General features: G+C 48.2%; 11 protein-coding genes across 11 annotated transcripts; 4 read left to right on the top strand and 7 right to left on the bottom strand.

Annotated features, from left to right (window-relative positions):
* Positions 1–243: 243 nt before the first annotated feature.
* On the top strand, positions 244–720 carry UA08_03449 (hypothetical protein; the record flags this gene model as incomplete). The annotated part of the gene is made up of 1 exon (XM_020265750.1): positions 244–720. The coding sequence occupies one exon, from the start codon at positions 244–246 to the stop codon at positions 718–720; it is 477 nt and encodes a 158-aa protein (XP_020121668.1).
* A 745-nt stretch (positions 721–1,465) lies between these two features.
* UA08_03448 (hypothetical protein) lies at positions 1,466–3,010 on the bottom strand (the record flags this gene model as incomplete). The annotated part of the gene is made up of 2 exons (XM_020265749.1): positions 1,466–2,840; positions 2,901–3,010. The coding sequence occupies 2 exons, from the start codon at positions 3,008–3,010 to the stop codon at positions 1,466–1,468; spliced, it is 1,485 nt and encodes a 494-aa protein (XP_020121365.1).
* Positions 3,011–4,245: 1,235 nt separating this feature from the next.
* On the bottom strand, positions 4,246–4,838 carry UA08_03447 (hypothetical protein; the record flags this gene model as incomplete). The annotated part of the gene is made up of 2 exons (XM_020265748.1): positions 4,246–4,534; positions 4,636–4,838. 2 exons carry the CDS (start codon positions 4,836–4,838, stop codon positions 4,246–4,248), a joined length of 492 nt encoding a protein of 163 aa, XP_020121364.1.
* Positions 4,839–6,253: 1,415 nt separating this feature from the next.
* Positions 6,254–7,221, top strand: UA08_03446 (hypothetical protein; the record flags this gene model as incomplete). The annotated part of the gene is made up of 2 exons (XM_020265747.1): positions 6,254–6,281; positions 6,329–7,221. The coding sequence occupies 2 exons, from the start codon at positions 6,254–6,256 to the stop codon at positions 7,219–7,221; spliced, it is 921 nt and encodes a 306-aa protein (XP_020121690.1).
* A 1,715-nt stretch (positions 7,222–8,936) lies between these two features.
* On the bottom strand, positions 8,937–9,963 carry UA08_03445 (ADP-ribosylation factor-like protein 8B-A; the record flags this gene model as incomplete). Its single annotated transcript, XM_020265746.1, has 6 exons — positions 8,937–9,210; positions 9,278–9,349; positions 9,430–9,492; positions 9,607–9,626; positions 9,706–9,778; positions 9,914–9,963. The coding sequence occupies 6 exons, from the start codon at positions 9,961–9,963 to the stop codon at positions 8,937–8,939; spliced, it is 552 nt and encodes a 183-aa protein (XP_020121689.1).
* Positions 9,964–11,423: 1,460 nt separating this feature from the next.
* On the bottom strand, positions 11,424–12,221 carry UA08_03444 (hypothetical protein; the record flags this gene model as incomplete). Its single annotated transcript, XM_020265745.1, has 1 exon — positions 11,424–12,221. The coding sequence occupies one exon, from the start codon at positions 12,219–12,221 to the stop codon at positions 11,424–11,426; it is 798 nt and encodes a 265-aa protein (XP_020121692.1).
* A 1,406-nt stretch (positions 12,222–13,627) lies between these two features.
* UA08_03443 (DNA-directed RNA polymerase I subunit RPA2) lies at positions 13,628–17,518 on the top strand (the record flags this gene model as incomplete). Its single annotated transcript, XM_020265744.1, has 3 exons — positions 13,628–14,143; positions 14,213–16,652; positions 16,716–17,518. The coding sequence occupies 3 exons, from the start codon at positions 13,628–13,630 to the stop codon at positions 17,516–17,518; spliced, it is 3,759 nt and encodes a 1,252-aa protein (XP_020121691.1).
* Positions 17,519–17,825: 307 nt separating this feature from the next.
* Positions 17,826–19,095, bottom strand: UA08_03442 (Proteasome subunit beta type-5; the record flags this gene model as incomplete). Its single annotated transcript, XM_020265742.1, has 6 exons — positions 17,826–18,161; positions 18,224–18,333; positions 18,390–18,438; positions 18,503–18,658; positions 18,743–18,850; positions 18,964–19,095. The coding sequence occupies 6 exons, from the start codon at positions 19,093–19,095 to the stop codon at positions 17,826–17,828; spliced, it is 891 nt and encodes a 296-aa protein (XP_020121694.1).
* Positions 19,096–19,627: 532 nt separating this feature from the next.
* On the bottom strand, positions 19,628–21,587 carry UA08_03441 (hypothetical protein; the record flags this gene model as incomplete). Its single annotated transcript, XM_020265741.1, has 5 exons — positions 19,628–20,065; positions 20,156–20,678; positions 20,805–20,941; positions 20,986–20,988; positions 21,285–21,587. 5 exons carry the CDS (start codon positions 21,585–21,587, stop codon positions 19,628–19,630), a joined length of 1,404 nt encoding a protein of 467 aa, XP_020121693.1.
* Positions 21,588–22,670: 1,083 nt separating this feature from the next.
* On the bottom strand, positions 22,671–24,524 carry UA08_03440 (hypothetical protein; the record flags this gene model as incomplete). The annotated part of the gene is made up of 6 exons (XM_020265740.1): positions 22,671–22,984; positions 23,054–23,381; positions 23,447–23,918; positions 23,988–24,152; positions 24,225–24,258; positions 24,326–24,524. 6 exons carry the CDS (start codon positions 24,522–24,524, stop codon positions 22,671–22,673), a joined length of 1,512 nt encoding a protein of 503 aa, XP_020121696.1.
* A 1,154-nt stretch (positions 24,525–25,678) lies between these two features.
* Positions 25,679–26,695, top strand: UA08_03439 (hypothetical protein; the record flags this gene model as incomplete). The annotated part of the gene is made up of 1 exon (XM_020265739.1): positions 25,679–26,695. One exon carries the CDS (start codon positions 25,679–25,681, stop codon positions 26,693–26,695), a length of 1,017 nt encoding a protein of 338 aa, XP_020121695.1.
* Between the last annotated feature and the right edge of the window lie 76 nt (positions 26,696–26,771).

Genomic DNA, 26,771 nt, shown 5'->3' with positions numbered 1-26,771 from the left:
GACAAGTTGGCCCTATTCACTATATTCTACGGTATGTCTAGTTTCTTGGCTCCCTGCCATGGACTTGAAGATATAAAGACATGAAAGCCAACGACTTAAGCATTACCCAGGCCCCTATTACTCTCGCATTTAATAGCACCTCTTCGCTTTTTTCCTTTTTGTATCTTCGCCCCTTCTCTATTCTCTTTCTTTTCGATCTGCAGACTACGGAGAAAGAAAAAAAAGGTTTGAGGACCCCACAAAATGTCGAACCGTCGTGAAGATACTCCTGCCTCTTATTTTTCTCCGACTTCCTGGCCTCATCCGGAAACCATTCGTTCACCATCTTCCAAATCCGGACGAATTCCCATCTCCGAAACAGCAGCATACTCGTGGCTACGAGTTGAAAAGATCATGGAGCTTTCCATTCAGGTACTGTTTATGTTCTCACGTCCATACGGTATGGGAATATCCATTGTTCGGACGGAATCTAACACTTATGTCCCGCAGCAGCCCGAATCAGAATCTCTTGAGTATCCGACATCGTCCGAGAATCAAGCTAATTACCTGACTCGGATCAAATCGTCATCTTCGTCTGTTTCGTCCCTGTCAACAAACGACAACACTAGCAGTGCCCAAGACAGGGCTGTCGGGAAAGCAGATCCGAAGCCAACGTTGCCAACCAATCTACTCACCAGTGAGAGAGAACGAGACGAAGAAAGTCAGTTTAGGCATCGGTAAAGCTATGTAAGCAGATTTAAATGCGAAGATTAAGTGGTTGTCAGAAACAAAGCCTAACACATATCTGCAGGTTTATTTGAAACCGAGAGGGTTTGCTGTCAGACACATTTCTCTTCTCTCGCTGTCTTTCGGGAATATTATTCAATAGATTATTTTCTTTCTTTTTCTTCTTTTGTATTGCACTTCCTTCGTCTCATTTATTAAGTTGCCTTCAACAATTACGAACCTCCTAACTTCAGTATAATTATGTGACACCCTCGGAGCCATTCCAAGCTTGACTTTCTACCTAGTTACTTACCTTGGGTATCTATGAATAACCTATCTCATTTCCTTACTACGATTGCTACCTCTCTAGGTATAGGTAAATATGTCATAAATACCCACATCTTCATGCAAAAATATATTCTATATGCTAGGTAAGGTAAGCTTTCAAGTATATATACATAAATACCCATCGATAGTATCCATTGCCATCCATTCAGGACCACCTTATCAAACCCAGCAGACATTATAGAATAGATATAAAGACAACAACATAACCCACAGACCCAGAGATAAAATAACCTTTCATAACGCCAAACCAATCGAAGAATGACCCAATCGGAAAAAAAAAAAAAAACGAAGAAGGGTTCCAAAATCATCTTGCCAGTTTTGGTATAGCATGGTAGAGTCATGACGATTCGAAAGGATAACATATACATGCATGCATACATGTAGATGTGTAAATAGAGAAAAAATATATATATTATACAGCTCGGTAACTATTCGGGGCAGGTCGTCGTCCAGCCATGAGCAAACTCGGTGGTCGATCTTCGTTGTTCGCAGATGGGTCCTCTAGTAATGAAGTCGGGGCTGTTGCTTGATGAGGGGAAGGAGGACCAGGGGAGGCGATTCGCGGTGAAAACGCGCGGTATTGACCTCCTTGTTGTTGTTGTTGTAACGTTGGTTGGGGTGGTGGGGGGCTGTGAGTTTGTGGTACTCCGTATTGCGGTTCTGTTTGATGGTCGTATGGCGAATATCCCGACGAAGGTTGCTGCTGCGGTAGCTGATCGTGGTCGTATGGGGAGTATCCGCTCCCCATTGATGATGGTTGCATGGCTGGATGCATTGCTGGTGGCGGTGGGCTATGTGTTAGTTGACGATATTGTTGTGACTGTTGGTCATATGGCGAGTACCCAGCACCCATGGCCGGTGGTGGTGACCTTGGAGATGGGATCTGGCCGCCATAAACATTTCCTGGTGCGCTGAAATTTGGCACTGGGGCTCTAGGAGGAGGCTGGTTATCAAAACCTCGATACGGCGCTGGAGATGGTTGTGGTAATGCTCGAGGACTATAGCCTGCAGGCAGTTGGCCAAAACCAGTACCTAGCGAATGGGGATCTTGGTTGAAATAATGTGCATCCGCCGGGGAACCATAGTAATTTCCTTGTTCTTCGTTATGATACCCATCTTGATACTCGCCGTGGCCGCCGTATCCACCAACTCCTCCGTTAGGAGAGTATCCCTCGTCGTACAATGGGCGAGGGCTTGGATGCGGGCTAGGATAATTGGCAGGCACTTGGGTATATCCACCTCGAGACATTCCTCGAGACAAACCTCCGGCCACCGGGGCGGGCGCAACAGCATCATGATGAAAAGGGCTCTTGGACTGATCTCTGATCCCGGCCAAATTATCCATTTCCACCTCTTCATGCTCTGCATCTGGATCCTCCACGCGTCGTGTTTGGGCATCAGCCCAAGTAGGCATTGGTGGGAGTTCATCTTCATTGACAACAACTGGTTTGCTCGGTTGGTCAAATGTAGCAGTTTGAGGGCCGCGATATGCGGGCGGCGGCGCGGTCGATGCTAGCGATGATGCAGCCGCAACAGGTTGTCTGTATCCGAAATTCATGGGTTCTGGAGGTGGAGGTTGTTGATAGTATGGCTGCGGCGGGGGTTCATCCACGTATTTGTTACCTCTGCGCCGATTGTGTCGAGAGCCACCGCAATCGCAACATCTGTAGCAGCAGCCGCAACATCCCTCGCAGCATCGGTAACCACAACACAGGCAGCTGATCAGACAACCCGCTATACCCAGGATAATGATAGACCCGACGATGATACCGGCGATGACGGGCCACCTATTTGATTGGCATTAGCAGTTGTTAAGATATGGACGGATATAGCGCCATCCCACGTACTTGCAATAAGCTTTAGCCATACAACTATCCCAGCTAGTAAGGGCTGAACTGACATCGTTAGAGAGACTTCGCTGCACTAGCGATGCAACCATTTTCTCGGTAACGCTCATCGTGATTGCCAAAACCGTGCGAGGACTAGCCGATTAGTCTCACAAATGTTGCAGTATGCGACAGGGTTATCGGAAGTCGCAACAATCAGTTCCCAAAGAATGATTTGAATGAATCCGAAGCACAAGGATTTTAACGCGCAGTCAACAACTAAAAGACAGTCTTAATCAAACTCTGGTCGCATATGATTCAGAAAGAGGCTGAGTCGGGGTGCATTCAAAGCGAGTGAGTGAACGAGCGGTCGAGATATTCGTGGCCTTCGCCTGTAGTAACGGTATTCAATGAGTGATGCGATCAATTGGCGACGCTGTTTAAGGAGTGCGACAAGATCAGTTCAACAGACGAGACGGAGATAGCGAGCGAAGGCTGGGAGAGACGTCGAACATTGCCAAGAGAGTGGACTTTCTTTCACCAAAGACTGACTGAGATGCTGCACTGACTCAGCAGGTCAGTGTCTCACTTGCAGCGATGAACATGAGGGACGACGTCGCCGGAGGGAGTTGATCGAGAGGAAAAAGGAAGACGTCGTTCGTCGTCCCAAGGTTCGGCGAAGGATGAGTTTGTTGCGCTTGCCCCATAGAAACTTCGTTGGCGCGGGATGCGGTGGGGCGTGCCCCGTTGCCGGGTTTTCTGCTTCTGGAAAGAAAATAGACGTGAGACACCCAGCCTGTTTCACACCAGAGGCTGCGACACTTGTCTGCCATTGCCCATTTCTCACTGAGGCGCCTTCGTCCAAGCCACGTTCAAGTGTGTACGTATGACGGCTGCTTGCTTTTCCTCCAGCGCGAAGTTTCTTTTTTTAATTGAGATCGCCCACTAAGAAACGTCTGTTCTCCTAGCTCCACCAACTTACTCCTTGAGTCTGCTGGCTGTGCAGAAGACTGAAGCGTATGATGAGTGAACAGGAACTGTTATTGAATAGTTGTTCATGCTATATGACTAGCACGGAGTATATACATTATTATAACGGAGTTCGCTGGCAAGCTGATGCAAATGGGTGTCCGTAAATTCATCGCATCTCATCTTCCAAGTAAATACAGCACAGCATATTGATGCTTCGTAGGTGAGGAGAGCAATCATGCAAAATAAATCAATAGTCAAACACCAAAACACCAAGCCAGAGAGATATTATAGATGGACTGTAGTCGAGGTTCCGCTTCGCGCCATGTTCTTCTCTGAAAACCACGCTGATCGCCCATTCCAATGCACAGATCATATGCTATATTTATTATTTGCACTATTTCTTTGCCGGAGGAGGACCAGCAGGAGGCCCGTAGACTGTATCTCCCCCGTAATAGGCACTCTGCGGTTGCTGCAACTCAATTCCACTCTCTTGTCCGCCGTAATAACCGGCGGCGGCCGGAGGATGCGGTGGAGGGCGGTCATATGCCTGAGTCTGATCTTGCTGTTGGTATTGAGGCGGAGGCTGTTGCCATTCGTTTCGTCGGTAGGGGGGAGGTGCCATCCATTGAGTGCCGTAAAAGGGCTGTCTACCGCGGGCACGGCGACGTCGGGCATTAAAGAAGCTGTAAAATGAAGGCATGTTGTTAGCTTATATGATCCTCTCCAGTATTTATCCTCCGCCTCTCTTCTTCCTCGCTCTCGCCCGCAGCTGGGTATAACTCACGCAAACAGTAGAAAGAAAAGCAGAGCTGCTCCCACGATCACACCAAAGGCTACCCAGCGGCCCCATCTAGTCCACGCCGAATTACAGTTCCAGTAAGTCCAACCATTGTAACTACGAGGGAGGACGTCAGTCAGTTGAGAATGAAATTGCGATAGGACAGGATCAACACCGTACCATACGTCACGATTATAATTGTCACTCATCGCGAAGAAGAACTGGTTTATCGCGCAACAGAGAGTAGATCAGTAACAGATAACCAGGTTACGAGAGCACTTGCAGCAGTCCCGAGAGAGTCCAAAGAATGTAGTTTAAAAAAGATGACCGGCGAGGAGAGCAAGTGAGATCATGAGTCGCCCGGCAGTGGCTGAGCCCGGCCACGTCTTACCTGAAGCGGACAGTGGCGGGGCTAGGGGACTGCAGCCAATCACGGCTGCTGTGCTAGGTCTGCATGCGGCATAGCGCGGTGAATCATCAGAGGCTGGGGGGTGGGGACTCGCGGGCAATCCGGAACCCACATCAGCCAATCACACGCGACTCTCTCCGTATCTTATCAACATCAAAGCCCTAAGTCTGACGTCGCAAACAAATATGCATGGAATAATGTACACTGCATTGTCACTATGAGTTCTTATGCCAGACTGATGGTATGATGCTTGCTCATCAGGCGCAGTAGTCTGACTGTGACTCGCCACTCGTCGGACAAAGCGCTTGGACTTTTCGGACGTGTCTGATGGATACTATGCGAGGATTACGTACTAGAGATGCCTTGCATGGATATATGAATACTTCCTACGGCTAGACAACCACCGGCATATGCAGCTGCCTAACTAAGTAATGTTTCACAAATCAGCTTCACTACCTGCCTATATGGATAGTGATATACGCATGTGTCAGCTAAGGAAATTCAAAACTCGGTTACCTACCTGCCTTTGTCAAACTTGATACGGTACAATTCTAATTGACCACTGCTAATTTCTTGTCTGAGAAGTTTGTAATGTCTCGTCTATTAGGCCTGCAGGATTTACTCCGACAATTGGGAGTCACTGTAATCTACGCAACCAACGATGGTCAGTTCACAATCTATCTTAGTGTATCAGAGTGAAGCGCGGCTTTTCTGATGCATGTATTTAGACTGTCATTGATCGTGCCTATTATGTTCTCCTTCTAAATGAAGACGGTTCTCTCTTCTCTTGGAGCGAGGGTGTGTCGACAGACCGCGTTGTCGTGCCGACTAAAACAGTAGGGCAGGATATTCCAGCTCCTTCGCTTGCGATAGATGACAAAACTCCTCCATCTCACTCAGCAGCTAGAGAGCTTGTTGTATATTGGGGGAGACAGCAGAACCAACAGGTAATGAAGATACCAGACGCAAAGGTCTATCTTGGCTATTTCAAATCAATTGGGCTTATAGATGCGCTCTTTTTCGTTGCCGCCGGTATATCTTTTGGGTTTGCTTTGGAATTTCCAGGTAGTTCTCCTTTGATAGTTTATTCTCACGGAAACTCGTCTCATGATATATCTTCCAAATTTGTAGGTTGAATGGTGGTCGGAAGATATCAAGACCGCAGGACAAACTCACACTACTTATTGGTTGAGTATATTTGCTGTTCTCGAGACAATGCCCTTGATTGTTCTTACAGCATGGAGTAAGTGCAAGTGAGTCTTGAATTTGGCAGGTTCTTCTACTGACTAGGTTTAAGACACCTCATGTATCGTCTTATTCCAAAGTCGGGGATTGAGTTCCACCGAAAAGTCCTCGAGACCGTGATCAAAGCTCCCTTATCTGTCCTGGAGCGAGATTACGATGGCAGCATTATCAATAGGTTCAATCAAGACATGATGCTCATAGATATGCAACTGCCACTAGACCTGTCTAATACGACAGCAGAGCTTTTCACATCGATTATGCAGACTGTCTTGATTTCGATCTCCTCGGTCTACATGGTGGCAGTGATTTTTTTCACATTCATCGCTCTATTTTGCATCCAAAAATTCTATGTTCGAACGTCTAAGCAACTCCGACACCTCAAACTTGAAGCAAAAGCACCCTTCCATGCGCAGTTCCTGTCTACCTGCTCTGGCCTCTCCACTATTCGAGCCTTTGGCTGGCAAGAGGAATCTATACGCCAGTTTTCTCAATACCTTGATAATTCACAGAAACCTCTCTATCTACTGTACAGTGCGAAAAGGTGGTTACAGCTCGTCCTCAACCTTCAAACAACAGCAATGATTATAGTTGTTGTAGGTGCGGCCATTGGACTTCGCGCAAAGGCCAATGTGGCCGCTATGGGTGTAGCCTTTTCCAATATATCGACTGTAACTGAGACACTGACGAACTTGATTGTTTCTTGGACATCGTTCGAAACTTCGCTTGGAGCTGTGGAACGATCGCTTTCGTTCTGCGAGAGTACAACCGTCGAGAACGATGAATGCGACCAACATAACAATACTGCATACATCATTGACGGACAAACACTGCTCTCCACGACGGAGAAGAATTTTGCAACTTGTGGGCGGTGTATCATGATCAACCAGGAAACCAAACCTCCGTCCTTCGCGATATCAACTTCTTGTCTATTCCTCTAGGTTCAAAACTCGCAATTTGCGGACCTAGTGGATCTGGAAAGTCGACTCTCCTATTATCCTTCCTATCGCTAGTTGACGTCTCTCAAGGGGCAATTGTCATTAATGGAAGAGATATATCAGTCATTCCGCACTCTGTCAGGCGCCGGGACCTGGTTATTATACCCCAAGAGAGCGCCAAAAGTGCAAAGAATCGGCGGAATAGATGCAAGCATCAACCCTGATACTTTCTCCTTCGGGGAAGCACAGCTACTTTCGTTAGCAAGAACAGTCTTGAAATCTCGCGTGACCAACAGTAGAATTATTCTCATTGACGACATTACAAGCAGGTATGTACATGCAATCAAGACTCTATGTTTGTTCCTTGCTGACGACACCAAGTTTAAGTCGGGATATGGAAGGCAAGGCGCAGGAGATCATCAAAACGGCCTTTTCGAGTATGACAGTAATCTCGGTCACAAGCTCTGCCACATCCACGGTGAATTATGATGCAGTTCTAGTCCTTGTTAAAGGCGAAATTGCAAGACTTGGACTTCCTGCTCAAGTAGCCGAAAGCTGCGATTATTTCAAGGGCAGTTCATATAATCATTGACCTTACGGCTCAATCTCGGATTCTGTATCAAATCCGGAATTCTGTCCTCTATTCGACTGTGGCCATTTATTATTCATCCCAGTGATATGCAGCAAATGCGTATTTGCACAATTGATAGAATCTGCATCCAAGAGAGGTAGCCCAGGTTAGAGGTACTGAGGGAAGATGAAAGGTTCTTCAATCACTTCAAGGCAGAGATAGCAATGATGCGTTTCCCATAGCTTCTACTTGGAAGATTTCAACCAGGTTCAGCATTCTGGCGATTGCTTCCATTGCTGGGTTGGCAATGTTCAGTGCTTAGCCTTCTATACCTAGTTTGCCTCACCACATGAGATTCACCAGATATTCTACACTCTACCATTCATCTATAGTGATCGAGAATTGCCTGCAACTTATCATGTCCACATAATACTTACAACTTAACTGATTATAGCAAAATAATTGTATAATAACCTGCGTAAACGAAGTGGATCAGCATCGATAGGCCACCAACAATGCCAACGCATCACTTGGCCCGTGTGTGCATACATACAACCTATATTAATGACCTTAGCCCAGATACATATTTATGTATCGGACAACGCATAATCTACCTATCTAGATAAAGAGTGAAGATTTGTGGATCTCAAAGATGGTTGCATACTGCAGTGCGTTAGGTAGTGGATGGGTTGTATATGTATGATGAGTTGGCATTGATTAGTATCACACACACGCTCTGCTTTTATCCTTCCTTCATTTATCATTTATCACCTTTTCTCCCCATACTGCTTATATCTACATTACCAAAATGCCTGCCGAAGCATAGCTATATAGTTATAGCTACAATGCCTGATGGCTATATTATCCATACATATACAACAAAGAGAGAAAAGAAAAGCATGGTTTCGTGCAGATGGCTATGAATGACAAAGAACAAAGAAAAAAAGCAAGAGAAAGAGAAATAAAAAAAAGCCATCGCTGGCGCATGCGTCTTGGATGAAACAACCGTCATTATCGCATCAATCATGAGTCGCTGAAATAAATCCGATTCGAAAGAAGAAAGAAAAAATCGAAGAGAAAGACGCAGACAATAAAGATGAAAGAAATATCAAACATGATATCACCAAAGAGACTACTAAACTTGTTTCTACCTACTGGCCCGAGCAATTAACCAATGCAATACAGCGTCAAGATTCGTCTCTTCTTTAGCACTAATGCCATAACAGCTCACTTCGCGACGAACAATGGACTTGAGATCCATTTCCTCGATTAGCTCGTCGACTGATAATTTGTTGGGCAGATCCGACTTATTGCCCAGCACCAAAAGCGGGATGCCGTCTAGACTGGGCTTGTCTAGGAGGTCATGCAGTTCTTCCGTGGCAACGCGCAGTGCTGGATGGTCAGCGGCATCGACAATGTATCTATTATACATTTCGTTGTTAGAAAGGGCGAGTTTTGCTGCTGATGGCTGGGCCCTGTTCTTCTTACACTATAGCGTTTACCCCACGACAATATCGCTCCCACATCGGTCGGAAACGCGGTTGACCTCCCAAATCCCAGCTATCGATATTAACGAGCCGACTAGTTAGAAGACGAGGCGACGCTAGAAACGAAAGAGGTCAAGGCAGCAAATTACGAACCATTTCAACGTCACATGGCCCTTCTGGACCTTTTTGGTATTGAAGCCAATGGTGGGTATGGAACTGGCAAGTTGCAGCAGGGGATCAGCAAGTTGGAGAGGGGTTTCCCACGACTCAAAAGGAGGGAAAGAAAAAAAGGGCCTGCCTCGTGACCATCGGACTGCATTCGGAACTTACTCAACCGTGAATTCTCCTCCCTGTGATTGCAGACAAAAAGATATTCAATAAAATGGTCCAGATGACACAAGTTAGACACAAGAGGGAGGGGGAACATACGGCTAGAACACGAAGTAGCGACGACTTGCCGGCATTCTGGAGACCAATCATGGTAACATCCATTTCAGTTGCCCTGCAGATTCGAAACAACCGCTCACATTAGCTGCTGGCTGGGTGGTGATACGCTTCCGTGGCGGAGAAAATGGGTCCTCTCCGGCGGGCGTTTCCGTGACAGATCCATCCATCCCAGAGGACTGACTACACTTACCAGAACATTCGCAATAGCCAGTCATAGATGCTGCGAAAGATGCCCGCCATGGCGGATAGTGCGAGAACTCGGGCCGAGTTGATTGGGTGACGGTGATGTCAGTTGGGGGAGATATCGAAAGAGAACCCGAGTAAGAGGGAGAGCAGAGGGAAAAGAAAAAGAGAGATGCTAATGAATTGTCAATGAAGACGACGGAATTGCTGTTGATGGCGATTGATAGTGCAGCAAGGAAATCCGGCTGCAGCGTTCGTGATGCAACCAACTCCACTCCATCGGCTGACCAGCAGGTCCGAGTTGAACGGGTCAATATATCGGGGATTGATTAATATATATTTCGTTATATTAGTGTTATTGCATTTCTGCTTCTGCTCAAGTGGGATAGATCGGGCAAAAGGCACAGAGCGCGCGCGTGGAACTGGATATTCGATTCGATAAATGCTGATGGGTGGATTCGGGGTGAGAGACGAAAAAGTGGGGGGTAGCAGAGTCGTAGCTTTTTTGGCGCTGTCGAGCGCGCGATTAGAAAGTAGAGCAATTCAAGAGGCAAGCAGAGGAGAGCAAAATTAATAACAAGTAATGAATAAAAATGAGGGCGTGGACGTGGTCAAGGAGTTGATTGATCGCTGGCGGAGGGAGAGGAGGAGGAAGCAAGCGCTGATGCGGTGTAGGCAGGAAGGCACGCAGGCAGCCAGGCTGGATTCCTCAAGATTCAGGCTGTCAAAGAAGAACCGCCAGACCGCGTCCGACGATTCTGCTTGGATTTTCTTATATTTCGCACATATTAACCACTCCCTGGCTTTTACGCACTTTATTTATTCTGTCATACCTCGAGACGCCCACTCAATCAAACCCCGACAGCCTCCTGATCCGGTACACATGTATGTATGTGTATATGTATGTGTCTGTACCTGTACCTGTACCTGTCTTGCTACGCACAAAACTGACCACCAAGGAATGCGCAGAACAAAAAGAATCTGATGGCGCACATGACCCGACACTGTCGATGATCGATACGCCGCTTCGGCCAGAGGCTTGCCTAGTGCGACTTGTTATTTGCACTGGTATCTAGTCCTACCTAGGTACCATAGCGTGCGCAATGCAACGTCGATACCTCAATATCAAGCGTGAACCAGGTGGATGTTCTCTGCTCCGATTGGCTGCTGCTTGCTGTCTGGCAGTGGTAACTTGCAAGTGCATGCAAGAAATTAGCACTCGCACAGACTTAGTCCGTCTATTATTATACGTTATATTACACTGCGATTCTGCCTCGCGGTTAAGGCTACGATAAATTCATCTGGCATATGGACCGGTCAAAAAATTCAATGCTATCTTCAAGATATCTTCAATCGTAACGAGCGTAACCATCAGATCTCGCGCTTCCACACATTCAAGGCTAGTGCAGATACAGGGATTGCTTCACATGTTCAGAAACTGGCTTGCACATGGGAACAGGCACCTAGGTAAGTTTCATTCCCTCATCTCTGCGTCGAATATTCAATAAGCACTGCACTTAGCCGGAGTATTCAACAACGACCTCAGAAGAGCTAGGAGTAGAGGCGGAGGTCAAGACCTTGCCGTTCTGCTTAATGTCGAGGATATCAGCACCATCGTTGCCGACAGATTCGCCGCTGGAGAGACCGGCAGAGGTTTTGGTAAAGGTGACAGTCCCAAAGTTGTCGAGAGACACCAAGCTGTCGCCTTCCTCAAAGTCCTCAACAATCCATTCGGCATTCTGGCCACCGAGCGTAGCGGATGACTCGGGAGCAGTGAGGGCCTTGTGGACCTTCTCACCAGTGCTCAGGTTCTCAATGGTGGCAGTTCCAGCAGAGGAAGAGCTGGCAACGACCGAGACGGAGATAGAGTCACCGGCACTGATCGAGATTCCAGAGAAATCATACGCGTAGTCTGGGTACCACTCGTACCAGGCATCAAAAGAGGTGAGGCCAAGCTCGTCAACGCTGAAGTCAACACCAGTCTGAAGAATGGCTTTGGTGTAGGTGTCACCGTCAATACCAACCCAGGCAGAGGACGAGCCAGACTTGCCGTCGACAGCTTTGGGAGTTGGGACGGTGAATTCAGCAGACACAGAGGTAAAGGTGGTGCCAGATGGAGGCGAGGTCAGGACAGCACCAGACCAGTTGGTCGAGTAGTCGGCGTTGGTATCATTAGTGGCAGGCTCGTTGACGGCGGGCAGTTTGGGCTGGGAAGAACGGTTTCGTCCAGCAACACGAGCAGCAAGGCCATGGCCAGAGGGAGCAGCAAACGCACCTGCTGCGAAGAGGGCAATGAAAGAAGCAGTGAACTTCATTTTGTCAAACATAAGTAAAACGGGCCAGAGATTTGATACTCAAGACTTGGATTGAAGATTGAGATGATGAAATTGCTGTTGCTGATATTCGATAGCCCAGATGGCAGGATACAAGCACTTCTTATATACCTGTTTCATCTCCTTTCCACCCTCGTCGACAACATCAAACCTAAAGGGTTATGATTTGCAATTCAGCACTAGAAAGTCGAATGGTTACATTGAGAGGCATCTGACAGCACGTCTTCCTGGCGATAAATGAAACAAACTCCTCTCTACCAACTCATCTTGGAGGTTATATTGGTTCATATACAGCAACTGCCCATAAATCATCTGCAAGACGCCATAGGAAATCATTCTTGCCTCACGTCACTCTACGCTGTTGCGCAAAATATCTCCTCAACATTTCACTGAGGAGACGCGCACCTGCTTAGGTAGGTACTGGGTGATCACCGTCAATGGTTCCATTGCCAAGGGTCCTCTTACTACTAGTGACTTAGTATACTTCCAAAAATCGAGGCTTGCAACCAACCGCTCTGCTGGCAAGTTATGCTCGTATACACGCCAGCAAGGGTCTTGCGAATCAACAAGCTCGACTTGTATATGAATACGATGCCCCTAGCCTCGACTGGGAAGGTGGACCGCTCTAGCTATCGACAAGAGTAAAATAAAACCCGCCTAAAATGGCGCGATTCGGTTAGTATCGCAGTGAATGGGAGCTTGGGCAAAGATCGACAGAAGAGATAATGAATGTAACGCTTGTTGCAATCAGATCGTGCCATTTTGGCGCTCGTTTCCCCTGTGAATCCATTCATAGCTGTGTCGATCGCGATGCATAAGCTTCCATACAATTACGCTTATTGTGAATAGAGTGTGAATAAGTCGTTGGTGTTGAATCAACAGCCCGGCGGTTACAGTTGAAGAAAATAGATTGAAAAAGTTACGTAAAGTGGATTGCGCCTTGTGAATAGGCAGAACAATATAAAATACATTTCAGAGAGGTTCTGCTTTGGCAACGTAGTAGATAGAATATAGATCTGGATGCCTTGTTGCCTGAATAGCATGCGGAGTCGCGGACTGACTAACCCAAGCGATTCCGACTAGCCGCATGAGGTTATCTTATCACGTGATATATGGGCGTCCTCTTATCAACACGTGATGATAGGCCAAGGGATCCACTCTAAAAATTTCCCGCCGTTTGTAAAACGCTTTCGCAAAAGCTTCAAGGCAACCTCGAAGAAGGGCAATAAATCAGACCGGGCGATTGCTCTATTTCGACGCCGCCGCGGGGAGAGATGGTCTACCGTTTCACCAGCTAAATTGATTGCTTTCTTTCCTCCGGTGTTACCGTATAATCGCATTCAGCATTCCTCTCATCATCCAAAAGATTCTTTGACAACTCGCCCAAAATGGCTCCTGCTGCAACAAACACGGATTGGACTGTGGGGTTCGACACCTTGCGCCGAGAAGATCTGTTCAGGAACCCACCGAAGGACCGATCGCCTTATCCCCTTTTGCAGGCCGCAATCCGACCTCATATCGACTCGTTCAATGCGCTTTTCGGCGAAAGCAAGATCATGGAGGAGGCCTTGCATGACATGGGCACCAAGACCTTCTTAGACGGTGAAATTGAGACTCCAGATCAGAGAAGAGCGCGGAAAGCTAGAGGTGAAGCGCCACCTCAGCGCAATCGTCTCAATTTGCGCATCTCTGAGATTTTCCTGGATAAAGCTGTGCTGCCATCAGCAAATAAATTTGTTCCTCGCAATGCCAGTTCCGAATACCGCAACATATACCCTGCAGAATGCAGAGAGCGACATGCTACGTACAGAGCGAGGCTGCGTGTGAGATTGCAGTACCAGGTCAACAATGGCGAATGGCACGAGTCCGTCCGAGAGTTGGGACAGGTTCCGTTAATGTTAAGGGTATGCTCAATAATCTCCGTTCACCAAATTTTCCACTATTGGCAACCCTAACACTAACTCGGTATATAGACAAACAGATGCCACCTGGAGTCTTTCAGTCCTCAGCAGTTAGTGGACCACAAGGAGGAATCTGAGGAACTGGGTGGCTACTTCATTGTCAACGGAAATGAGAAGCTGATCCGAATGTTGATCATGCCCAAGCGAAACTATCCAATGGCCATCAGTCGACCGTCTTTCCAGAAACGTGGTGCCGGATTTACCCAATACGGTGTGCAGATTCGTTCGGCTCGCCCAGATCAGACTACGCAAACGAACGTGCTTCATTATCTCGCCGACGGCAACGTCACCTTTCGATTCTCGTGGCGCAAACAAGAATACCTTATACCCGTCATGATGATCCTGAAGGCGCTTGTTGAAACCAATGACCGCGAGATTTTTGAAGGCATTGTCGGCAATGCCTCGTCCAAGGGGCCCTCCAACACTTTCATCACGGACCGTGTGGAGTTGTTACTGAGAACCTTCAAGGGTTACAAAATCTACTCACGATCAGACGCCAGAGCCTATCTGGGGAAAAAGTTCCGTCCTGTCTTATTTGCGCCTGCGACTTGGACACACGAGGAATGCGGTACTGAATTCTTGCGAAAAGTCGTCCTACCGCACTTGGGCAACCAGAATGTGACGACTACGCAAGATTACGATAAATTCAAATTACTACAATTCATGATCCGAAAGCTCTATGCATTTGTCGCTGGCGACTGCGCTGCCGATAACCCCGATGCTGTCTCGAACCAGGAGATTCTCCTTGGAGGCTACGTTTACGGCATGCTGCTGAAGGAAAGGCTTGAAGAATGGCTACTCAGCTTTGGAAGACTCGTTCGAGAGTGGTCATTCAGGGGCGGCAATCTTAAGTTCACAGACCCGTCATTCGAGAAGGATTTTATCGCCAAAATAATAAAGCGTACCAACGAGAACATCGGTGGAGCATTAGAATACTTTCTGTCGACCGGAAATCTGGTTAGTCCAACTGGATTGGATATGCAACAGGCATCTGGTTTCACCGTGGTAGCTGAGAAGATCAATTTTTACCGATTCATTGCTCACTTCCGCATGGTTCACAGAGGTACTTTCTTCGCCCAGCTGAAAACCACTACAGTGCGAAAGTTGTTACCAGAAAGCTGGGGTTTCTTGTGTCCTGTCCATACTCCCGATGGTGCTCCCTGTGGATTGCTTAACCATCTGGCGCATAAATGCTTGATCGCCACTGCGGATCTAGATGTGTCGCATATTCCTCGTGTTTTGGCTCAATTGGGCATCAAACCAGACGCTTCAGCTGAGATAGGCGAGTCTGTTTGCGTTCAGTTGAACGGGCGAGTCATTGGATACTGTTCACCGAAACAAGCGAAGATGATTCATGACACACTCCGATTTTGGAAAGTCGAGGGCACCCATGACATCCCCAGGGAACTCGAAATCGGCTATGTACCCAACAGCAACGGAGGTCAGTACCCTGGCATCTACTTGTTTTCGCAGCCTGCGCGTATGTACCGTCCGGTCAAGTACCTGGCACTCGATAAACTTGACTACGTCGGGCCTTTTGAACAGCCATTTATGGAAATTGCCTGTCTTGAATCCGATATTCGGTCGGGCATTTCAACGCATATCGAATTCACGCCCACCAACATTCTGTCTATTCTCGCCAACATGACACCGTTTTCTAACAACAACCAATCTCCACGTAACATGTACCAATGCCAAATGAGCAAGCAGACTATGGGTACACCGGGAACATCGATCGCGTTCCGTACGGACAATAAGTTGTATAGATTACAATGTGGCCAGACGCCGATCACTCGACCGCCGTTGTACAACGCGTATGGTCTGGATAACTTCCCTAATGGGACGAACGCTGTTGTGGCCATTATTTCATACACGGGATACGACATGGATGACGCTATGATTATCAATAAATCCTCTCACGAGCGCGGGTTCGGTCATGGAACCATCTACAAAACCAAGTTCTATAACTTGGATGACAAGGAATCGCGACGAAACAAGTCCAAGCGTGAGATTAGCAAGCTCTTTGGATTCGCTCCGGGCTCCGAAATCAAGGCCGAATGGCGCAAAACGCTTGACGAGGACGGCTTGCCTCACATTGGCGTCAAGATCACAGAGGGCAGCTTGGTCGCGGCCTGGCATACTGTGCGGTACGACGCGGCCAGTGACTCGTATATCAATGTAGATGGACATACACATTTCCTCAAATACAAAGACGCCGAAGAGGGTTTCATTGACAGCGTCCGACTGGTCGGGAATGAAAACGGAAACGAGCCACTACAAGCTGTCAGTGTCAAGTTCCGCGTCCCACGTAAGCCTGTCATTGGTGATAAGTTCTCCTCTCGACATGGACAGAAGGGGACGTGTTCGCAGTTGTGGCCTCAGATTGATATGCCATTTTCTGAGAGTGGCATTCAACCTGATTTAATCATCAACCCTCACGCTTTCCCATCCCGTATGCTTCTGACCTCCCCCTTTTTTTCTTCTCTGAATTGAGACTAATATCAATTCAATCTAGGTATGACCATCGCCCAAATCATCGAGTCGATGGCCGGTAAAGCCGGTGCACTACATGGATTCCCACAGGACTCGACACCCTTCCAATTCGACGAAGAAAACACCGCAGCTGACTACTTCGGTCACCAACTGCGCAAAGCAGGATACAACTACCACGGCAACGAGCCGATGTACAGCGGCATCACAGGCAAAGAGTTCGCCGCAGACATCTACCTCGGCGTCGTCCACTACCAGCGTCTGCGACACATGGTCAACGATAAGTTCCAAGTACGTACCACTGGACCCGTGAACAGTGTTACGGGGCAGCCCGTCAAGGGCCGTTCCAAGGGAGGTGGTATTCGAGTTGGAGAGATGGAGCGTGACTCGCTACTTGCGCACGGCTGCGCGTTCTTGTTGCAGGACCGATTGATGAACTGCTCCGACTCGCAGCGTGCATGGATCTGTCGTGACTGCGGCTCATTCCTGTCTACTCAGGTCGCCGTGTCGTCTGCAGGCACGTCCATGGATGTCAACAAGGGGGCGCTCGCAGCCGCCGCAAAGGCCACTCCCAACAATCAAATCACCTCATCGCGCGTCAGTGCAGTCAATGCCCTTGGCGGCGTGAACGGGATTGTGCGCTGTCGCCGATGCGCGCGCGAAGCGGTGTTTGACGATTCGCGAGCGGACGTCTGGGAAGATGGGGATGGAAGTCGGTTTGTGGGCGGTGACAATGTTACTATTGTCGCTGTGCCTGGCGTGTTGAGATATTTGGATGTGGAATTGGCTGCTATGGGCATTCGGTTGAAGTTCAAGGTTGATCATTAGGTATGAATACAGTGAAAAAGTTTTGTATATTTTGTCTATTCTATCTGAGCACTGGGGTTATTGTACTATTCTTCTTTACATAGTGTGTGCATGCATAAAGCGATTATGTTTTTTTGTCTGTAGTAATTCATCTGAACAATTTTAATTATCAGTTGAGCAAAATCTAAGGCAATTATTATGGTTTTGACAAAGTGACTTCAGGGAAAAGACAATCAAATTGTGATTCAAGATACTGCTAGAAGTTATGGCTCTATCTTCCCTTGTTATCTTCACATAAACGTAATGAGTAGACAAGAAAAAGAAAATATTACACCTCTGCTGTAACATTCGTAAACTCTCCCTTCTCCAATTTGGTTTTCCAGAAGATCGGATCGGTGTCATTGAATCCATGGTGAACCCATCCTTCTTCCTTGACATGGTACAAGTTAATGTATCCACCGGAGTATGCGTCACGGTGAGTAGCAGCTAGAATGCTTCGTCGGCCGAGTTCCAGCGCTTCTTCTTCGCTCAGGTCATATCGGTATTCAGCGTCTAGAACACCGTAGGCGAATGTTTGTCCGGATCCTACACAGAAAAGGTTTCCGGGAAGACGGGTACCATCCGAATCGATATAGTAGAGTGCCGGGCCTTCTTGGGGCGTCATCTGTAGATTTTTGTTAGTTTACAACTATCCCCACTCTTTCCTGATGGGAGGAGACAACGTACTCCTGCGAGCATAGTTCCCATACCCAAGCCCATCGACTTGTAAGAGTATGTCAAATTGGCCAAAATTTTAGATGCTGCTGCGACTGTGATTCGGCGCTTATGTCTGAGTTCTGCATTCAATAATTAGTCAAATATTTCTTTTTATTTAGCATGACTTCATCAATACCATGGAGAGTACATTGCTCGCCCAGATATCTCAACCAATATTGGCAATCCTTTCACGAGATGACTTATTAGCAATGTTATCCCATTCCAGTTCCACATGCATAAGCAACTTACAGCTGCAGTACCAGCCATAGTTCCCAGCAACCCAGGCACGGGGCCATCATGCTCCTTGTCCAAAGCCAAGTTCAGTCGTGAGACTGGAATGACCTTCTTCACTGTCTGACTAGCAATCCAGCTACCTGCGGTAGCTCGAGAATCTGTAGCAACAATCTATTTTCCATGTAACCTCCGAGATTAGTTTCATCGTTTGTTTATTTTCGGATAGGCCAAGACTAGGAAGCGAAAGAGACGTACGATTCCATGCTGAAATCTGAAGGCTAAGGTTGTCGTTCCGTGAGCCAATTTGATAGGTGCACTTGGGTTCGAATGGTCATCTGTCATGGCGCGGAGGAATGAAGATGGCTGCCAAAGTGAAAAAGATGAATAAATCAGCATTTGTTCTCCAAGATTTGCCAATTCCATCAAAGGTATGTATCCCCAAGTCCAACAACAGACTAAGCGACTTGACTACCAACCTTTTCGATAGGAGGAAGATCGAACTTGAGCGATAACGGAGGAAGACATTGTGTAAGCTCGCGCTGTTGTTCTTCGGAGTACATGTCATCTTGATATGGAGAGCCGGAGTACTTGGCGACTAAGGTGTCCATCTTGGATGCAAAACACCTTTTATTGGCAGGCAGAAAAGTAGGAGAGATATGGATACGTGGAAGGACAATATAGTACAGGCGAGCAGTTAGCAAAGGTGGGATGAAGAGAAGGGCGATGCGGCGTTGCTGGAAGGAAGCTCCTGGTTGATGCTGGCTTGCTCGCTCGCTGGAGCTCCGGAGCTTCGCGTCACTCGGACAGCTGCCTGAAAGCGGGTCACGTGCTGTGCTTATGTAATGCCTTGCCCCAGCTGGCATCAACCTTCCCTTTGAGTTCTAAACTTTGAGGAATCAATTCTTGGAGATAAAAATATACATATCAATTTCATTATACCTCGGACCCAGGAGATAAGTCTGCTCATTAAGACACTCTGCTGATCATACCTAAGCAAGAGCATCGCAATCATTGCTCCTCCGACCGGTATCCCATCATGTGCCGAATAGCAATAAATAGTACATCAAGCATGACAATCATTGCATCGATAACGTGAAGCAAAAGACAAGAAACACAAACGGAAATAATATAAGAATGAGACTACGCAGTGGCAACCGTAGCCGACTCATCTACATTGGTAGCGACACTCTCCCTGGCCGTTGTACCGGTTTGAACGTTGTCTGTCTCCCTGGGAGGGCTCAATTCGGTTTCTCCTTCTGCGACACCGTCCGCACCAGGAGCTGCCGTCGTGGATTCCCCTGTCTTGGGAACCAAGTTGGAGCCGACATCATTAGCATGGGTCGAGACAGGGACGACGGCAGGCTCCCAAGAGCGCAGATCACCCTCGGCGTCGTTTAGTATCTCTCGTGCGAGAGTGCCTTGCTCGTAAGGTTTGACAGCGTCGCCGGGGACTATCGGGGTATCGTCGAGCAAATTGAGCAATCGGCGCCCATGCTGAGCGAGGATAATCTGCTTCTCGGCGCGTTCGACGACAGCGGCGAAATGGATGTCGAACGCTTCCTTGACTTTTTGCCGGGTCTGATGGTGTCAATAACATGTATGGCAGGAAGTGAGGAAGAAGAAGAAGAAGAAAGAAAGGAGAAAGGAGAACTTTCAACGGCCACTCACCACATTAGATAGCTGAGCCTCAGCCACAAGATTCTGAGCCTCGGCCCTGACAAGCTCTTGCTCCAAAGTCACCAGCTTGGTATTCGTAGGATCCTTATATTTCAGTTTCTGAATCTCGTCAGAGATCTTGTTCCGCTGATCTCTCGAGGGCTGAACCGAGCTCTCCGTGTTGCGGATCTGCTTGAGCAGGCCGCGATACTCCTCCAGGCCCTGCGCGAAGACGTCTTCCTGCTCGCCGATCTCTGACAAGAGCACGCCTAGCTTGTCCGAGATATCCGATAGACTCTCGTCGCCTGATGCCTCGCCCCAGTCCGAGAGCTGAGAGGCAATGGAGACTCGTTCGCGACCGGCGGCTTCGTACGCTCCGATTACCGAGTTCTCGTTCTTGATGATTCTGTACAGCTTCTTACTGAGCTCTGGCTGTTGGTATCCGCGCAGGGTCGTCATCGAGAAGCGATGGCGCCCGCTGCCTCTGTCTTGCCTGCCCTCTTTTTTGGAGGATCGAATGGAAATGGATCGATTCCTGGACAGACTGTACCGTTAGTTGAAGCTAATATTGCAGAGAAATAGCGGGGAGAGCAAGGTCACTTGCATTCTGATTGTTTGCAACCAGTGCTACTTCACCCCGTATTCAAAGAACAAAAAATACTGCAACTGCGTGAAAGGACCTCCAGTCTCATCTACGCCGCGACAAAGAAATATTAGCGGCGAGCGCAGTCTTTGGTAGTCGAGCACGCTCAAGTGACGTTTGGGGCGTGGAGGGGCGACGCTAGGCTGAGAGCGGAGCTGACGTCATCATTCATTCGTTTTCATTCTCTTCAACCTCATACATTCTATATTATCTATCATACAAAGCAACTATGATACAGAACAAACACCAGTTAATGATGGTCCCCCCAACCTGCCTCATGTTTCGTTCGCTTGACCGTGTCCCAGGGTATATTTATCCACCTATCAATGCAATGCCGACAAACAGTCACAAACGCCAAAAAAGAAATCGGAAAAGAACACTCCCATACTCTCGTGCTATTGCAAAATAACCCACATCAAACTCCAAATTGTTGTTCAACAGATGCAGACAATGACAGAAAGCAGTTCACGAGCAGTTCCTTCTCTCGATAATTCTCACTCCCGAACTGCGACGCCCGCCGTATTCAATATAAGTCGGCACGGACTGTCGCGCAGACCCCCAGCGCTCTTCTATGTACACAGGCACAAGCGGTTGCGAGCGTCGCTGGCGATGGGTTCGGGTGATGGTGGTATACGATGGTCTGGGAGAGGTAGGCGGAGAAGCAGGAGGAGTATACAGTCGATAGTCGGCGCCGTGGGCTGGCGATGAAGGAGTTGATACGACTGTCTGGTAGACGCGGCGACGGCGCTGCACGACCCTGATGGGCGTGGCTGGTTCGTCGTTGATTTCGATCCAGCACATGGTGAGGATTCCTCGCGGTCCTTTGGCTTTGCAGTACCTAGGTAGGCGGGCTCGTAGGGTGTTCTTGGATTTGCGGATTGTTTGGAGAGAAGAAGTTCAATGTGATCGAATTTATAGACCAGTAGATCTTCAGAGCAGATAAACAACAAAGACGCCGAAAGTGCAACGTTCTCCCTTTCAACCAACAAAGGGACCAGCCAGTTTCTTTATATACAACCCCCAAACAATTTCCTAGCGCGTGATGCCTATGCGACCCATAACGGAACTGCCAAACGATCTGGCATATTCCACGCTCAGCTCGCATTGGCTTGCATGTCGTTCCTGGACGGATACAGCCTCCACGGCCTATCCTCTTCATGGACGATGATGAACAGCCACACTGACTGGGCTGTTCCTTCGGGTAGACTAGACAGAATCAAGTTAGCAAAAAAAACATAGTCCATATTCCATAATCCCATACGAGCGAAAAAGAGGCCCAAGTCACGTCTAGGCGTGCTCCGAGTCAAGGCTGACTGTTGTGTTCGGACTGCGCCACAATATCAACACTGAGTCAACCAACTACGCTCAAGCAAAGTTGCTTGCAACCGGCTACATGCATTGCTGACATTATCATCTTCACTCCATAGCCAACCAATCTGTCCTGGACGTTGTTGGCGAGACGATTGTGGCTGGTGGGGTGATTGACGCTCTTCTACCTAGAGCCTTTTGACGCTTCCTCACCCACTCATTCCAGCCTCATGATCTGGCCGTTTATGTTTTCCAGACTCGCTTAAGTCATTAAACAGATTCTTCTCTCTTCTGTTCCATTTCAATAATGGTGCATGAGCGATTAAGCCGTCGAACTGCTGGAGGGCAGGTATGCCTAACCGGCAAGACCGAGTAAGTATACAGTGAATGGAAAAAGAACCGCAGTTTTATTCACGAAGAGTGCAGGCTAATAGAAGCAGTGATTCAATGACGTATTCAGAAGCCTCGCTCAAGCAAGTTATACAATGTGCCACGCTGTGCCACAATAACTACAAACCACTACCGCCGTAGACTGACTCGCTCCCTCACGGAAAGCACGGTAGAGCACCAGCAAGCTCAGAGGAAATACCTAAAGTCCTCTCCATAATTCTCCTCGGCGGTAACAAAGTCGCCCTTCTGATTAGCCTGGCGCTCTTGTTTGGTTCCGTACTGCTTGTCAAGCTTCCTGTTCTCCCATGCAAGCAGCGTTCGAAGACCCAGCGACAATGCAAGGTTGAAGAACATAAATGCCGCAGAGATCCATAAGCCGCGCGAATAACGGGGTGCATCGCTCGAAGGGAATACATTGGTGCCCAAGAATGGTCCACATTGCCCGATCACGTTGAGGATGACCATGGCCATGCCACGACGCGTGTCTGAACCCTGGTTGTCTATTCAAGTGTGAGTATGACGTTCTTCTCGTTTTACCTTCCAACGAAAATACGGCAAGGCCGACTTACTCAAAACCCAAGGCAAAATGTTGCCGATTGCGGGAAATACTCCACTGGCAGCAAGAAAGACGCCAAAGTACCGGACTCCAACAGAGTTGCACGCGGCAATGATCACGTACCCGACGGCTCCAACGGCTGAAAGGAACGCAATCATGAGACCTCGCTGCTCCAGTCTGTCGGCAATCCAGGTTGAGAAGATGGTGACCAAAAACGCCAGGAAGAAGGGCGGAGCCTCGAGGCCTTGCGCATTCACAGCCGTAAAACCCATGTCCTTGAGGATCGTAGGCAGAAACACTGGGAGTGATGAGTAACTAACATTGCAGCTGAAGTACATGAACTATTGAATCAAACATATGGAGTTAGTTGACGAACCTCTTAGAAATGTTCTAATTCGCTACTTACCGCTGTGAACCATGGCTTCGGATCAAGAAGCGTCTGTAAGATATCGGCCCATACGATCTTATGAGAGTGTACTTCTTCGCCACTGCGTCTCAAACTTCTAGCCCTTGCAATCTCTCTCTCTTCCGGCGTCAGGAATTTCGCCTCCACAGCTGAATCGGGAAGAAAATACCATGCCAACGGGACAAAAACAAGACTAGGAAGGCCTTCTACCAAGAACAGAAGCCGCCAGTGCGCAATGTGTGGATGTCCCGACGTTATTCCGTATGCCAATGCGCCCGCGAATGTAGTCGCGAGAGGGGCTGCAGAAAGAAACATTCCGCAGCGTAGCCCTAGTTCCCGACGAGTATAGAAGAATGACATGAGGTACGGCACACCAGGCCCAAAGCCTGCTTCTGATGCACCCAGAAGGAATCGCAGTGCCATCATGCCGCTCCAGTTCTGAGCTGCTGCTTGGCACGTTGCTACTGCGCCCCTGTTCTCACTTGTCAGCTCTTTGCTTGTCCTGGCATCTCAACTCAGGTATAAGACCAAGGACATATACCATGCGAACATGATGAGGGAAGCCCAGAGATGAGGGGGTAGAACCTTCCACATTAAAGCTTGAAACTCGAAAAGGGTATAAGAAATATAAAAGATCGTCAACAGCCAAGCATATTTCCCGCTATTCAAGCCCAAATCTTGCTCCATCCCAGCGATTTCGGCATTTCTAAAGCGTTTCCAGTCAGCCTATTATTCACCATATTTTTCAACTTCAAAGTATAGGAGCTTTCAGTCGTACCCGATATTGCTGCGATCAAGATATGACAGCAAGACTATTTTCGTTCAATTAGCACCGCATTATTATACGAAAACCAAGCAATACGTCCGGACGCAACATACACATAAACCCAGTGATGACCGGAACTCTTGTGTCAAACTTCCGGAGTACGCGCTTCTCAATGACCGGGTCGATCGCCGGCGTCGTCGTCACGGGAGCAAGCTCCGCATCGCGTTCGAATTGCATGTCGTTGGGTTTCTCGACCTCGGGATTTAGTGTCGGCGTCTGCTCGACGCCATCCTCTTTTTCCACAGTGGCCATTGTGCTGGGTACAATCTATATCTTCAATCGAGTAAATCGAGGGAAATGACAATACTTCTCGTCGGTGTTGGAAGGACTGTTCGGTGCCCTTTATATATATATAACTCAGTCCTCCGAGCACAACAACGGTGTTCTCATTCGGAGCATGCAGGGAGAGAGGTTCTTTGTTCCTTAAAAGCGTGGCTTGTCCATGTGGGAACGGCAGAGAATTATATCAATGAATTGACGTCAAAATATCTCTTACGAGCAGGCAAAAAAAGGTCCGATGGCCCTCTCTGCGGGGTTGTGCGTGTGAGACTAGACAGATAGCAGCTCGCCAATGGCACGATGGACGGAACAGATACTGAGCCCTTGTGCTTTTCCCAACAGGAGTTCCCCCGATCTGCAGCTCAAGCTCAGCTCGCGGTCATGTGACGGGGCGAGCCCATTGGGCGTTGATATTTTGTATTGATCTTCGCCGTCTCCGGAGTCCGAGTCAACTGCCCAAACAAGGAGTATACCCACAGGCTTCTGCTTGTCTACCTTTGTAATACGCTCCCCGCAATCCATCTTTTCTATTATTCGCTTTCTCCGAAGTGCCAATACAACCCCGTGGGCGCATTGACGCATGATTCCAATAAAGGGAATTAATTAAGCCTTCCCCGCATTCCGGGGTGGATTCTTGATTCTCTAGACTTAGCTTATGAGTGGTAACCTGAGAAATAAGGCCCGCCAGCCATCTCCCAACAATATCGATTGTTGTTGATTGATCATCCTTATAATCGTGGATGTATGCCCAGACTATGCCGCATGATACTTGTACACCTCCGTCCCTTTCAAGGCCATTCCGTTCTCTGTTATATGCTTTGTACCTCGACAAAGTGTGCACTCCTCTACTGCGGCCAGGCGAATAGGGATGCTTCTGAACATAATGAAAATCTGAATAACTAACTATCTGATGCATCTAAATGAGTCAACTCTAGAGCTCCTGTGCTAAGCAATCGTCGGCTAGACATTCCTCCGCCGCTACTTAAGTAATACATACCACCCGTGGGATCTAAACCGAATGGGGATTAGACTAGAGGCTTCTCCTCCACCTTCACCATAGGAAGGAGAACGAGATCTTGTCTGCTCGAGTACTGAGCACCACACGAACCCCCAAATTAACAAAAATCATGACTGTCCTGCGCAAGGCATGCCGCAACTGTACCTTCTCCAAGCGGAAATGCGTGGTACAGCTGCCAAGATGCGCTCGCTGCGCTCAGAAGGGTCTCGACTGTACCTACGACCTAGAGCCTCTGAGCGTCCCGACTGCACAACCCGAGAGCCTACCTAAATTATCGTTTAATCCATCAAGCTGTGATACCCCTGGGTACTGCGTCATGAAGACCTTTCAATCACGAGCTTCCACTGGCATCGAACCGGAGTACTGTAGACCGGGACATTTGGATGCCTTAGAGATCGTTCGCATGAGTTATCAACGATTGCCAGACCTTATCCGGGTAGGAAAGCCTGCATTTTTCATACACCCTAAGCTACAACTACGCAGCAACCGCAATCACCTTGCCATCTTCGAAAGGAGTGGAAAGAGCGGCGTGAACTATGAGAATTTTCAGCGTCTAATTCAACTCGATATCAAGACAGCCCCTGTTGAAGAGGCCCTCCCCGCTCTTCAGGCTCTTCTTATCTACCTGGCGAGTTATTTCTTTCCTCCGGGCCAGCTCGGGGAAGATACAGTAGAGCAATTTCTTAACATTTTATCCGAATGGACTCAGACGTTATTGGCATCTGCTCAGACTGGAATGCCTCGAGGTCCGTCTGCCTGGCAAGAGTGGCTATTTGGAGAAAGCATTCGGCGGACCATTGTCATGTCATATGCACTCGTGATGGCTGTGTCTAGCTTTAATTATGGGTATTGCTCCCATTGGTTATTCATTGAGTCTCTTCCATTCGATAAGCGCCCAGGCCTGTGGATGGCGGAGTCACCACAGGCTTGGATTGCAGCAGCTCGAGCTAGAACAGGCGAAGAAGTAGGCGAGCAGCTCAACTCCTTTCACGAGTTTGCGATAAGTTGTGATGGGTCAGATCTGAGTTTCTGTGGGGATGAGTTTCTAGCTTTGCTCGCATTCGCTCATAACGGCAAATCCGATACTGCCCAGAGCTGGTGCGAACTAGACCGAATTGGGGTTTGATCATATCAGCCCTCATCAGACTAGTCGAGTGAGATGCTACGCGAAATATAATGGATGTTCATCTGTCATACAAATA

The sequence above is a fragment of the Talaromyces atroroseus genome (assembly GCF_001907595.1).
Source record: "Talaromyces atroroseus strain IBT 11181 chromosome Unknown scaffold_3, whole genome shotgun sequence".
In the NCBI taxonomy this organism is placed as follows: Eukaryota; Fungi; Ascomycota; class Eurotiomycetes; order Eurotiales; family Trichocomaceae; genus Talaromyces; species Talaromyces atroroseus.
Note: the sequence above shows the minus strand (reverse complement) of the source record. Positions and strands in the feature narration are given on the sequence as shown.